At 40.7% G+C, this 14,536-nt stretch overlaps 1 protein-coding gene across 2 annotated transcripts in view; it reads right to left on the reverse strand.

Moving 5' to 3' along the window:
* wdfy4 (WDFY family member 4) overlaps positions 1-14,512 on the reverse strand; it is a 38,489-nt gene extending 23,977 nt beyond the window's left edge. Inside the window, exons 1-27 of one of the 2 annotated variants that reach the window (XR_009242241.1) lie at positions 14,445-14,512; positions 13,397-13,496; positions 12,290-12,538; positions 11,082-11,193; positions 10,342-10,466; positions 9,991-10,119; positions 9,663-9,852; positions 8,597-8,786; positions 8,194-8,354; positions 6,768-7,000; positions 6,539-6,678; positions 6,202-6,332; positions 5,975-6,076; positions 5,671-5,861; positions 4,064-4,785; positions 3,825-3,915; positions 3,482-3,696; positions 3,318-3,400; positions 2,977-3,190; positions 2,717-2,793; positions 2,415-2,633; positions 1,774-1,952; positions 1,420-1,651; positions 796-935; positions 610-721; positions 330-520; positions 83-235 (exon numbers count right to left, since the gene is read on the reverse strand). Coding sequence is in view for 1 of the 2 variants with exons in the window: in XM_058651420.1 (XP_058507403.1) it covers positions 83-235; positions 330-520; positions 610-721; positions 796-935; positions 1,420-1,651; positions 1,774-1,952; positions 2,415-2,633; positions 2,717-2,793; positions 2,977-3,190; positions 3,318-3,400; positions 3,482-3,696; positions 3,825-3,915; positions 4,064-4,785; positions 5,671-5,861; positions 5,975-6,076; positions 6,202-6,332; positions 6,539-6,678; positions 6,768-7,000; positions 8,194-8,354; positions 8,597-8,786; positions 9,663-9,852; positions 9,991-10,119; positions 10,342-10,466; positions 11,082-11,193; positions 12,290-12,538; positions 13,397-13,496; positions 14,445-14,458 (4,695 nt within the window). In the remaining variant the exon portion in view is untranslated. The remainder of the gene's footprint in view (positions 1-82; positions 236-329; positions 521-609; positions 722-795; positions 936-1,419; positions 1,652-1,773; positions 1,953-2,414; positions 2,634-2,716; positions 2,794-2,976; positions 3,191-3,317; positions 3,401-3,481; positions 3,697-3,824; positions 3,916-4,063; positions 4,786-5,670; positions 5,862-5,974; positions 6,077-6,201; positions 6,333-6,538; positions 6,679-6,767; positions 7,001-8,193; positions 8,355-8,596; positions 8,787-9,662; positions 9,853-9,990; positions 10,120-10,341; positions 10,467-11,081; positions 11,194-12,289; positions 12,539-13,396; positions 13,497-14,444) is intronic. The other variant, XM_058651420.1, reaches the window with a different exon arrangement.
* Between the last annotated feature and the right edge of the window lie 24 nt (positions 14,513-14,536).

The following is a 14,536-nucleotide window of genomic DNA, read 5'->3' on the forward strand; positions in this document are numbered from 1 at the left end:
GCGACAAAAAGGAGACAATTACAGGTGAATAAAAGAAAAACTTTTCCAAATAAATTATGTCTGGAAAAATGGGGATGTTTACCTCTAGGTCACACAGCAGAGCTTGGAAAGCAGGTATGTTTTGTAAGCAACCAGACCCGGCGTTCAGCTCCACAGATCTGGAGAGATACAGAACCAGCTGAAGAGTTCTGTTGCTGATCAGACTTTTCTTCATCTTCAGCAGGAAAGCTAGTAGCTACAATGAGAGAGAAAATACAAAAGAAGTGATAACAACAATGAGGTAATATAGTTTGATATGTGTAAAATGTTTAAGAAATGATTCGACAGACCTTGTATCCATTGATGCGGTCCATTTCCTCTTGCATGGCAGAGTTGGTCTCCAACACGGAGAGAAGAACTTTAACAGCTGCATACAAAGAGCTGTCATCTGGAGCCATTGCAACTAGACTGAGAACAACTGCAGGTCCACCAACATACAGGAAATCATTGGATGCACTGCAGGGAGTGAATGTACGCACACCTAGAAGGAAGCAGACATGAGCTAAGCAAGTGTGCTGGCAAGAAACAACTAAAGCAGAAATAAAATTGTCAAAATAATAATGCATTTACCAAAATGTCCAATGAGCGCTGCTCCTATGGTGCGAGCTGTACCACTCAAGTGCTGACTGACGTTTCTTGCAAGGAACACAGGTGTAGAGTCATCACGAGACGTTATCCCCATCTGTAATTTCACACACTGACTGTTATTCTGTGTAAAAAAACAACATATAGCATTGGTTCATAGTGTGGCCGTACCTCTTTAGCAATCAGTCTGCAGTCCACTTGATTGTAATCCTCTCGTATCTGCACAACAGTCGTTAATGTAGAAATTGCTGGGTTGATGCCAAATGAGATCCTCTCCTCTGGAACCAGTCTGAGAGGGGGAGATTCAGCATCTGGTGCACAGAGGTTAAAAAAAACAAGTTAATTTCTGTAAAATTTACACTGTCAAAGTTTGGACTTTTACAGACAGACACTTTATTGTGAGACGAATTACAATTGTTTCAGCTCCACTTGCAATGTCATACAAATAGAAGCAGTAAAGACTACATAAACACATAATATAACTAGACACACTACAACTGACGGCTTAAAACAATTAACCACACATTACAGTCACAGAAGAAAAACAGGAAAATCCTTTAACTGTGTATTATATTTTGATTATATATATTTTTTTTTTGGATGGATTGGTGGAGAAAATGTTTGATTTTGATCTATTCATATTCACAATTGAAAACATGACAACTCAATGTATTATTTACAAATATATGTATAATATATAAAATGGACTTCATTCAAGATGATTAAGTGAAGTTACAAAAAAGACATTCTGTAGAAATTGTGTGTGAAATTATTGCATAAGATCGAGTGGCTCACCGATGTTGCGCAGAGCCAGGAAGTTGCCTTGGTAGGCAGTGCCTTGTGTGTATACGAGACCCACTGCCTCAGGACTCAGAGGCTCTTCAAAAAGGTAAGCTGGACCCACTCGCCACACTAGAGCAGCATGCTCCTTCCAGAGAGCCGGCGTTCCTATCAGTCCATACACATCGATCACAGCTGTTGGGTCCATGGAGACATACTGACCAGGAAATGGCTGAATATATCTCATCTGACAGAAAAAGGCACGGACATTGTTTTCTCAAATTACACAAGTCTCCATGTTACATGAGTATGTCAATGCCACAGCAGGTCTAGAATCCGTTTAATCATCAGTCTCTCCTCTTGTTATACCTTGCCTGTCCCGAACACCTTGCCGTTGAAGTAGGCTGAGGTCAGACAGCTCTTCTTCACGTCTTTAGCCATGACCACAGCCAGATGGTGCCACTGACCTGGGACCAGCATGCTTGAGCAGCGAAATCTCAGTGATGAAGTCAAAGAAGTGGGAGTGCATACTTCTGGCTCCATCATATCTAAAACAACAGACAGAGAAAAACAATCATTATGTATAAACTAATGATGCAATCGACACGTACCCCCTCTTTAAATACAGTTGATGAGAACATTAGAAATTCTAGAGAAAGCTAAGTCTCTAATGTAACCCTAATGTCCCATGTTTAACATTTGGGGTAGCCTTAGTATAAACCTTAGAATAAGTGTTTAATATCAACGTTAAGCAAAGACCTAAAGTACGATGAAAGGACAAGGGTCGCCATCTCGCACCGCCATGTTTCTACAGCAAACCAGCAAGAGCAGATGTTTCACTATTGACGACCTTCACTCAGTTCACTGAGGTGATTGGGAAAGGGAAAGGTGAGTGGAGGAGTCCCCCATTTGTTGCAATCTGACTGCAGTCTCATATTAGATGTCATTCACTCTGACACCCTTGACCTTTAGATTCACCATGGCTAAATATGAACTTTTAAAGGTCTTACCCAGGTACGTAAATGCTTCCTCCTCCGTGGAAATGACCAGACAGCCATCATGGGCTGAGAAGGAGATTGACAGGCAGATGTACTGTTGTTCGGTCCGGGACATGTGTCGAACCACTGACAAGAGACGGATGGGGTGTGAATCACAGGCCGAACTGAACCTGTTGATCTGGAACCAGCAGGAAAATGAGAGACCAGCTGTCGGGGGAAATCCCCGGCAATCTATGAATAAAAGGGAGATGATTAACATTTTATTCAGATTTGTTATTCAGATTTGTAAACCCTAACCTAGCCTCATTGCTTACCTCGTCCAATTCCACCAGTTGATATCGAATCCGCAGTCACTCCTTTCACTGTAGCCAAGGAAGGCAGGAAAAGGCAACTGCAAACCACAAGTATTTCAAGAAATTTGTGAATAATTTATGCTTTTTAATTAATGTCATATTTACATTGATTCTATAATGATAAGCGCATTTCAAACTATTATGTGAATAAGCTTTCCTTTCCCACGAATTGGTGCAGCAATTTTACATCATCTAGTCATCTGCAGGACTACAATACTCACCCATATCCACTCTCACTCATGTCAAACTCCACAAAGGCAGGTGAGGAGGAGACTCGGTGTGGCCTGAAGGTGCGTGGTGATGTCATTGATACCAGACTAATGATCTGATGGACAGGGATTGCCGGACAAGAAGAAGACTGTAACAAGCTGAATGTCCGTTTCAATGTCTTCACTGCTGTTCCCACTGAGGCTTCTGCCGTCCTGCAGTGACCTGCTTTAAATAAAACAACCAAAATCTGTGATCTGCTTTATATTTCTGTCTGAAAGGTACACCTCGCATGGGTTCAATAAAAAACAGGAATCAAGACGAATATTGTCATTATAACAATATAAATGTATACCATTTGATGCAGGAGCTGGATGGGACAGCAATTGTGTTTGGTCTGTCAAGCACATTAGAGGGTCATGTAAACACAGGAACTTTCTGAGGAGGAAAAAAAGAGCACATTGAATCTTGTTCGCACAAATACTGAGACATTGTTTTAAATGCAAATACATGACTGACCTGAAGTCTGAATGTGTGATGGCCTGAGAGGAGAGCTTTTCTAAGATGCGTGTAATAGGTAGATGTAATGGGTGCTTTGGAGTCAGCAACATGTGACGACAGTGGGACAAAAGTGTGGACACCAGCCCTCCCTCACACATTATCTGCCGGTTTTGCTCAGTTTTGACCATAGCCTGGACATGGTGTGCCAGCGAGAACTGAACCTCCATAGAGAGCTGGGGAAAAAAAGGGGAAAGGCAGGTGAGGAGGCGACTGAGGAAATTTGTGTTATGCTCAGAGCATTATTGAGTCATCAATGGGATACAACATCAAAGACTATAACATGTTTGGGCCTGAAAGATACCTTTGGGTCCTTGGGTGTAAACAATGCTGGGAGGAGAGTCATTACAACTCGGATTGCTCCTGGATGAAGAATAACATGATTGCATGTGAACCTTTATAAAAAAAGAAAATACACAGAAAAGAAAATGGGTTGATAACATGGGCAGGCCCAACTACAAACTACAATTTATATATGACTATGGAGAAAATGCATTCATACAGTTGAGTCTTCCACCCCCTCCAAACAGTTAAATCATCTACCTGTTCTGAGATTCTCTGTAGAATGTAGAAATACTAGGTGCTGTACTTCTGGATCCTCCCTGTGTTTCCAGCACTGACTGTGAGCCTGATCCTAAGTGGACAGGAGGGGACCCTGAAAATACGCCTTCATGTCTTACAGTTCCATTCAATTTGTCTTTATCTGGTCCATACCCATCCTCAAGCTCTAGTACCAAGTTTAACTCCTGATGAGGGCAAGCACCTGATGCAAACTGGTCAAGAAAGGAGAGCAATTTGATACATGTCCGAAGAGTGACAGGCAGACAGTGCTCAGGTGAGGAGGAGGGAGATTCACTGGCCTCTGCTAAGTCAACATACTGATGGAAGCTCTTTCCAGGAGCCTGGTTGTCCACTGAAGTGTTAGGACAGGAGTCCTGCTCCCTATCCCATTTATCTTTCTGCGGGCTGCTGCTATCAAAGCAGCCAAGATGGAGCAGAGCATCTGCCAGCCTTTCATAAAAGCCACCAGTCTCGAAATAATGTGCATTTACTGGGTGGAGATGCACAGCCAAGGACAAGGTGTGAAGAGCGAGGAGGAGGAGGTCCAGCAGCTGTTGATGTTCAATCGACTTCCACAGTTCTCTCTGTGGAGGGTCAGACAGGGCTCCTTCCATGTCGATCACCAGAGACAGTAGTCCAGTGAAGCCTCCTGCTCTCCTAAAGCCATCCCAGCTGTTGGGACTGTCCAGTACCTTCCGCACAGACTGAAACATATAAGAGGGGAGTCAGATACACCAAACACACCTTACCAAACATGTGACAAAGCTGATTCTCTACATTATATTTTAAAAAAGAATGTGCAGGGTATTGATAGACACTTTGCTCAAAGTCTTTTAAAGTCTTAAAAGCATCTCCCTAGTCAATTAAAACAATGTCATGAAAAATAGATGAAACACACAGATATATCATAAATCATTTCTGGTAACTAGTTTTTGGAGGTGAACAAAATAGCATTAGGTTTATTCAATTTTAAGAGCTAATCCATCAGGTAGGTAATGTGTGAGGCAGAACGCAGAGGGAAATGTGATTAACTGATACTGGAGTAATCACAATGGCTCTCAACACTTGCCAACCCAGGTCGCACCCAATCTGATTGCCACTTGCTTTAACCATGTTAACACAAAGAACTCTCACACATACACACACGCACACACTCCTGTATGCATGCACAAACAAGCCCTCTCACACACATTGCATACACACAATATATGCAAGTAAGTGCTCTTCTTGCTGCCATTTATAAAAATGGACACATACAGTAGGTGTGTAACTTATTTAGGCTTAATCACATCTCTGTCCCATTCACTGATCTGATAGAGGTGGTAATCCTCATAGTGCCACAGCTCAGAGCTGCTGCCCTAATCAAATAGGTCCAGAGTTAACAGCTCAACCTGTTTTAGCAAATCAATCTGCATTTGTCTATAATGGAATCAGGGTCCCACATGCTAAGAAAATAAATTCACTAGCATATTATGTTTTAAGTGCATTAGAATTTGTTATGATTTGAGTGAAGACATTCGAGACCACTCGGTATCCAAGTGTTTCTCGATGTTTGTGTGCTGTTTTATGTGGATGAAAAATCTAAGTACCTGCAAGAGGTCCCACTTCAACCCAAGTTCCTGCTGTGTTGAGGAGCAGATTGCTCCTATGGCTGTACTCATGAACTCTTCAGGGTTAATCTCAGCGAGTTGCTCCAGAATGCTCAGAGTGGGACCCCTGTACTGATCCTCATCCAAGAAGATCTTTATGTAGGGAACCATACCAAGGTCTCGCACTGAAACTAGAATACACATGATAAGCTTAAGTAGGCAACTACAGTTTCTTGCCTTATGTGGAAAAAACACCAGAAAATGGTTACAGAAGGTGTGCATAAAAGGAAGTGAATGTGCATACCTGTGTTTTTAATGGAACGCAAAGTAAGGCTTGACACAACTTTAAGCATACAGGCAGTGAGCAAATGATCGCTATCTTCCACACATGGCAGGTGCTCGGATTCTAAAAAGCACAACAACAAAACTGAATCATCCATGGCCTGCTTTCATAAACATTCAATACCTGTCAGGTATGAGTCGCTGTATAATTGTAACTACATCTGATGCTGAAGAGATAAATGTTCATACTTATTTGAGAGGAAGAGACAACTCCAGCCTTCCTGAGGATTTTAGCTCTTCTGCGAAGTTCTCCGAGCAGCATCTCCAGAAGACGCCAATCACTCAACACCTCAGCTAGCATACCACTGTGTACTGTCATCCTACAGAGCAAAGTAGATGGCCCAGTAGCCAATGATCAGCATACATAGAGGAAGCATTGTGACAAACATAGCAGCGTGCACATGTGATGTTGGTTTTAGGTGTTTACACCTAAAATTGGCAACTACATCCGATAAACTTGTGTATATTTGTATTAATGATTAACCAAGGTGGAAAAAAGGATATAGGGTTTATTATACCAACTCACCTGTGAAAACATTTAAGAGCCAACACTCCAAAATTTATCCCCACCAGGCCTCCAGCCAGCGTCCCAGCCCAAATCTGTTTCAGCACACCCAGTACTGCACGTAAGGTCTCATGAGGGATGTAATTCAGCTTAAATACGACCTGTAGGAAACCCAGCATTAAACAGAGTTCATATTGTGTTAAGGAAACAACAAGATTCAAGATTTTAGAGTGAAAATTGTAAGTCATACCATCTCTAGCTGAGAAAAGAAAAGTTCTTGGACAGGCGCTGGTTTGTTCCACACGCAGGCAGCCACCTGGGCCATTGACTGGACGGTCCACTCCAGGAGGAAGAAATTGGCAGGATCGCTCTCCCATATTGTCTGCAGGGTGCGAAGGAGCTGGCAGCACAGCAGAGAATCTTGGGAACGCAGCAAGGAGGCCTGCAGCAGGTGGAAGGCCTGCAGGTTCTTTACTGCTGAGCCTGGAGACAAACATACAATAGTAACTAAATGGAAAAAATATCAGTGTCAAAGGAGGTTTCAAGCACTTAAAACACGTCAGATGAAATAAAACATGGCCATAGAAACATGGAAAGTTATTATTTTACTAGTTTATCAAATACAGCATTGCAAAACAATATCACACTGAGGTCAATTCAACTAAAAGACATTTTGAATGTAAACCCTGTTTTATCGTTGTTGTTCTGGCAAGGTCAGTCAGTCAATTTGATAGAAAAGGGAAACCTAATAAATTAAGAGCAACCTTTAACACACAGCACATGCTGAATTCTACAAGCAAACCGAGTTATACATACATAGACAGATTGAACAAACAATATAATATCCACAGAGGCAAAAGAAAATCAAGCATAATCTGCCTTGATAGAGTTTGTTTGCTGTATTGTCAAAATATTTAGGTATGGTCTTAGATTTGGAAACAGAAAAACACTTGTGTTTGTTGTGTATAAATATATACCAGGTTATGAATCTGATTCATTTTCACACTTAATAGAAAAGAATTGCATCATAATCAAATAAGATCAGCACAGAAAAAATCTCTCGACCCTCTTCTGGAAAGATATCTACTCCTCAGTGTGATAGATGTGAGCTGAAAATGTGTGTGTGTGTGTGTGTGTGTGTATGTTTGCATTGTTATATGTGTGTTTATTATGGACACTCTATTTATGAGTGTTGGATGGAGGTGTGTGTGCATCTATGATAGATGGATGCTTGCTGTAGGCCAGTGGTGAATGGATGTGGGGCATCCTAACAGAGTTAGAGGGGAAGCCTCCACTTCATCATCCCAGACATAATCACCTCAGCTGCCTGTTAACGTGAGGGGTGCTGTGCACTGCAGCGGGGTAGCAGAGGGGGAGTGGGGAGTCATGGTGTGTGGGAAATCAAGGAGAGGGGAAAGGGGGTTGGTGCAGTTCGGGTGGGTTATATGAGGGCTAAAGTGCAAAGATGGGATGAACTGTGTGGTCATTTGGGGCAGCCATTCCCCTCCCCATGCCCATCTTTGCTGAGCCACGCAAAGATAATAATTAGATGGTTTGGAGTGCGCATTTAGAAGTGATGGTTCAGAGTTTATCCTCATGGTACAATAAACTGTTAGAGATAATTAGGGAGCGTTAGCCAGAGAGTAACAAAGCAGAACATTGAAAACTTGACCTACCTTTGGTGAGTGGTGGATCAAACTTGAAGCTTGGAGGCTGTGGGTTGGTGACACAAAGAGCCACTTTAAGTTCCGTTTTTCCAAGTAGAGTGAACGATGCAATGAGAGCCAGTAACTCCTCAACAGGCTGGAAATGGTCCACGGACAAACCTTCCTCACAGCTGTTGGTGGTATAATCATATAAGAACATAATGGGAAAGGCATACAAGTCGCAGAGAAAGATAAACGTGTCTCTGTACTAATGGTAAGATCAGAATTATTGCACCTTAAAATGAATTTATCTGAATGCCTGTTTTCTCTCATCTTAAAAAAAACACATTTTTGTTTTAATGAGAAAGTTTTTTTTTACAGCTGAAATCGCACATTTGTTTCATTCATTGTTGTCCATGTCCATCTATCTCACCGTTTTAGGATGTTCTCAAGGGCCTGGTAGCCACTGTTGGTGTCAAACTCCACAAAGAGGGCTGCATTGAGGGGATAGGTGTCTCTAATGAAGCTGAACACGGCCACGGCCACTTCAGCAAGCAGCAGTCCTGAGACGTCTGTGCGGATGTGCAACAGGTTCTGGATGCAGATACGCACACAATTCTTGCCTAATGCAGAAAAAGGAGGTTTTTCTTGGTAAGTTTAGTCACATTTGCTGTGAAATGTACAGCACATCAATGTTTGAAAAAAACATTTCTCTCGAGGCACAATTTCTATCATAATGCACAAGGTAGACTAAAATCATGAACCTTTGGTCTAAAGAAAATGTATTCATTGTTTTTATATATATTCAAAAGGAAGGAACTTAACAGTCATGTTGGAATGTCATCAGGGTGGAAAATCTAGATGGCTTTTTGATGTCCGAAATAAATTGAAGTAAGCTAAAACACCACTTGAATGAATAATTTGAGTGAATCATCTGCGTTGGTGGATGCATCATGTAAAACACATTTGCAGCACATCTATTTCTGGGCTGAGTGATCATGAGTCTCTGTGTAATCAATTAATTACTGAAATAAAAACATCTCCCTGCCCAAGTCATTTCAAATCAAATCTAAGTATCCACTTTCTGAGCATCCTGTTTTCCCAAGCCTTTCATACAGCACATACAGCAATAGCTATGTAAATAATAGATTATATTACTTGTGTAATAACATTTATTATAGTGGTGGATCTATCATCAATCTTTTTACGATTATAAGGACTGCAAGAAAATAATCTAATTTAGCAAACTTCTGTCAACAGCTGCTGTAACACAGTAAAAGAATTATTAAATGGCCATGTAGGTTTAACAAAAAGTAAAGTTACTTATCTTGATAGCTTTCTGCACTTTTACTGCGTGTTTATTTTTGTATTTCTCTGTGTCTTGTTTTCTCTGCCTTTCAAATTACAGACTCTGGGATTTTTTTCCTTTGTGCCCAGAAAGTCTGTTTATGCACAAACGGCAAGATAAACATCTTGACTCAAGTTTTGATTTACTTCACCTAGCAAGCTCGGGACAGTGTTGCTTGTTGCTACAGCGGACACTGCCTTTAAAACGCGGGAGGCCTGGTGTCTCCAGGAGTCGCTGGTCTGATCCCATAATGACGTGAGGCCGATAATGAGACACTGTAACTCCTGAGTTTCCACCAGCCTCTCCACATTGACTGGCTGCCGACAGAGCTGGAGGAGAACCTGGAAAAGAGCAGCGGTAAGAAGTGGGCAGTGACCTGAAGACAATAGAAAAGAATAGAAGCAGCACATAAGGCAGAAAGGTAAAACTGTCATGCAACATAGAGGAAAAAAATGTAAACCAAGTAAACCTCAACTGACCTGTGTTAGTGGCTCCTGAAAGGTCTCTTCTATGGCTGTGTTCTCCTGTTTAGCTGGAAGGCACACGAGCAGGTATAGACATTTCACCAAAGCCACAGGGAGACCTGGATTTATACACAACAATATATCCTACACAGAGAGAGAGAAAGAGTTTAATAACTTAAAAATCATGAATATTACAAGTATAATGCTAATAATAATTGATGCATTGTGAAGGTAAGATACTTAAATATGAATAGAATCTCCAGTACATTAAGTAGCATTCAACGCCAACCAAAGTGTTTTCTACAAAAAAACTTGTTCATAAATATTCCTTCAATCTTAAAAACTAACTGTTATATTATAACTCACGGATGTATCAGCTGTCAGCAGCAGAAGTGACTTTAACAGCAGCCACCCTGGACTTTCTCCTATTTCACACTTTCTGTCCTCATCCAGCCTCTGAAAGAACTGCACCACTTCTTCACGTGCCGCCTCTGAAAGCAGTAGCAAATAGAAATCATTCAATGTGTTTCAGTAAAGTAAACCAGTGTTTAAATAGGAATTAACCTGCATGTGAAAACAATAAGGGTGGCGCAGGGTTCTCATTTCTATTTCCAGAAGGGGATATTTGCATTTTCTTTCATTTCTTTCTAGTACTTCAAACTAGAAACACAATGGTTTGTAACAGGAAATCCCCTAAAAAGGCCAGATCAATTCAAGAATGAAAGCTTGCAGTGTTGATGGAGTGAAACATTTTTTGCAAGTATGCAATAACTATTCAAACACATTATCAAACTGGGAAACGGAAGTCTACTTCTCTAAAACAGAAATGTGTTTCTGCTTGATGTCATAAAAACACCATTGCATGTAAACAAACAGCGAAATAAGAGACAAGGAGAGAGACAGCCGTGAGAGAACACCAACCTCTTCAAGCATTTAACTACGCATGAGCTGCTTGAACTCTTCTGTGAACAGAACGCACCAGAAAGAACGTTTAAAGCATTAAGAAACCTTACTGGAAACAAACTACATCAGGTTGGAAAAGCAGAAGTAGACAAAAGGAGGTAGAAAGTCCCTCTATCTGCTGATGTATGAGTGTCTGGTAGTACCTGCTGGTCTCTCTGCCATTCTGCTGTGGATGTTAAAGATGACAGTGTCTGCAGTGAGAGCTGCAAGCCCCTTTACATCCAAACCTTCAAGTCTGCCACCATCCTCGCAGGCCTGGGATCAATGGGGAAGAAGGAAAGAAAGAGAAGAGCCAAAAATATGTTGAATCTACACAAAAAAAGATAAACTTACACTGATATGTTTGTAAAAAGACTGAAAATTTTGAGCTGTATGTACAGTTTATGCAGAGTTTTTGTTGTTGCCGTCTGCTCTGTGGACTTTAATTTCCTCTGCTTATGTTTGTTTCTTTTAAAGCATTTGGTGAGATTATGTTGCTTTAAAATGTGCTATGGGAGAAAGATTTGAAAGCACCATTGTGATGATTAAGTGATATTAAGTAATGTTACATGTAATTAATCACATTAAATGTAATCTTTCCCTTATTTGTTAAGCACATCTCTACCTAATGCATGATATTTAGTGAGGCAGAGCAACCGCGTTATCGTTGGATCTCAAGTGCTTTTGCTAATGCACTACGCTATAAATAATGAAAGCTTGTGCCTACTATACACTCTTCAGGTCTATAAGAGGATATCGCATTTCACTGAGTTTGCTTCTCTTAAGTGAGGCCCTATGTTCTAGTCAAAACTCTGGTCAGGAGGTTTATCCATTCACACAGAACTGCACACAAACCAAAGAGCGATTATGTCTGCAGCTGTAAACCTGATCAATGGTGTCACACACAGATCACTAATGGAGTTCACATAGTGTGTGTGTGTGCATGGGGGTGAGGTGGATTCACAACTGTGACGCAATTCAGGCCCCGATTATGCGAGAGTTAATCAAAGTGAGGCCTGGAGCCGAGTCTCTGTGGCACTCTGGTATTTCATGTGACAGTTCAGTAAACTGCATGCATGAACTACAGGTTCATATACATGTTACATTTGGGGAACGTAAAGTGATATGATCAGCTGAGGCTCAAACATCTGACTTTTGGCTGATTTTAATTTAATTGTTCATTCAAACAGTTTGGAATTTAACCTTTTCATGGTTAGGTTATTGATTAAAGCTGTGGCTGCCATGACTAGTTCAAGATTCTCTAGTAGATACTGTCCCAGTTTCAAAATTGGGGGGAAAAAAAAGAGACAACTCACTTTGTAGATTGGAGAACTGCAAAATATAGCTGTGAAATTGTCCCAGTGGTGCATACCTGTATGTAGATAGGTAAGACTTTAACTAGATGCTTCTCCCTCTGCTCTATAGGAATATCAGGTCTGTGGTCTGTGCATGAGTGGATTCCAAGTTCCTGTATCTGTTCTTTGAGCTCCTGTGAGAGTTGAATGTTCCTGCAAGAGCTCTCCACTTTCTGCTCCTTCACCTCCACAGAGATAGATAACTCCCCTGAAGCACTCAGCTCCCCAGTTTCCTTATTGATCCTCTCCCCTTTGACAGTCTGGTCCTAGAGTGAAACAAAGAGAAATCTTGAGATCGCTGTCTCCTATTTGTTTTTGGAATCTTTACATAAAATCCAAAATGTTGTCTGACTTCCTCAGATAATGTTTTCTCAAACCCAACCCTGAACGTGCTGTTTACATTCCAACATCCACACAGAGGAAAACACATTTTCAGTAATTGGAAGAATTTATCACCAGTAAATTCAATCTAGTGAAATTACAAAATGTTGACAGCTTTTCAGGCGTAAAATCCCCAAACACATAAATGTATCTCTTGTTTTCACTGTGTAGTGATGTTATTCCTTTGCTCTGACACAATATTTAATCAACCAACACAAACACTAATTGTGCAATAATGGCAAAGGCATCCCTGTCACATCAAGACATTTGAACTATTATTTTTGTGAGGCAATTTGAGGTGTAATTTATGTAAAAATAGTAAATCAGGATATTTTGTTAAATAAAAACAGTAGCCGTGACACTGATAAAATCCTAGGATGTGCAGGACCATTTTTACAACAATATTATTTTCTATCATTCATAGGAGGCAACTGGTGTAAATTTTTTATTTCTTTGTCCCAAGCAGACAAGTCTTTGGTTCATAGTTACAGTGATTTTAGTCTTGTTTTGAAACACCCATGCTGAACAATGAGGAAATACTTGAAAATAAAAAACTTATCATCAAGAACCAGAATGATCAGTCAGCACAGTAATTAACAGGACAGTCACTTTACATTATATATAATGCATGAACACTTGTTTCCTTGTGTGTAAAATAAGGATGACTGAGAGACTAACACTGACATCATGGGTATAAAAACATCCACAAATGTAGTTTTCCAAAGCAGAATTCATACTCTTACCTGTACTTGTGTGAGAGCCATCCTGGAGTTTCTTGGCTCAGTGAGGAAACTGTCACCTGGATGGTTTTGCTTATTGCTTAAGCTCAAATGTGGTCTTTCTCTGTTTCCATGTCAGAAGGAAAAGACAAGCACAGGCCTGCTAGGAGTGCTGTGGACACTTCTGTAAAATTACCCACTGCTTACTAATCTGCAGCAAGCGGACTGAACTTTGAACAAGCAGAGCAACTTAGATCAGCTGGCCTGGGTCATGTGCCTTCTTACTTCCTTAGAGAAGCAGAAGTGAAAAAAAGTGTTGTTTAGCTGGTTGGATGGGGCCCTCCCACTACAACTCAAATGGGAGGCAGTTTAATAGTTGTGTCATGTAGGCCAACTTTGATAGGAATTTTAGGGACTGAACCCCAATGATTCACCAAAGACCCCAGCAAGGGCAAATTGTGTCTAGAGTTTTATATGAATTAAGTTGTAAAAGTAGAGTCTAACTAATTATTTTTGTTTTCATTTTGTTGTAAAGTTTGTTTTGCCATATTTGAGGCTGCAATTATCAGTAATGTGTCCGAGTACAGTAGCACTGAGCTAGAGAAACCGCAATTTGAATTGAATACAGAAAAAAAGAAAGAGAGAAATCACAGCAATACCAAAACTAAGCTAAGCAGCGCCATCTCGTGGCGTTTCTTAAGACAGAAGAATAGTCCCCACCTTTCTCCCTTTTTCCTCTTGTCAGAGCCGGAACCACCGAGGAGGGGAACAAAAGGGGAGAGGGAATTTGAAAGGACATATTTAAACTGTCCAAAAGTAAATGGACAATATTAAAACCTAGTCATTCAAATCAAAGATTTCGTTTCACTTTTAGCAACAAACAAAAAGTAGTAAACTAGTACAACCAGTTATTTATTATATTTGGTGTTTTGTGACAATGATAATGTCGTGAGCTACTGTACGGTTTTTCAGCGCTGTCATGGTGAGTGGGAGTGCCATAAATACTGTGATTAGAACAAATCTTGTGAGTGTCACCGATAGTTATAACCAGTCACACAGTAAATATTATCACCTGCTGAAGTTCATTCCGAACGCTGCACTGCTGCCGCCATTAGTGTTTTTTTACGTGCTGTCAAATTCGGACGTACCTACATTTCTCTGACC

Source organism: Solea solea, chromosome 15 (assembly GCF_958295425.1).
Source record: "Solea solea chromosome 15, fSolSol10.1, whole genome shotgun sequence".
Classification (NCBI taxonomy): Eukaryota; Metazoa; Chordata; class Actinopteri; order Pleuronectiformes; family Soleidae; genus Solea; species Solea solea.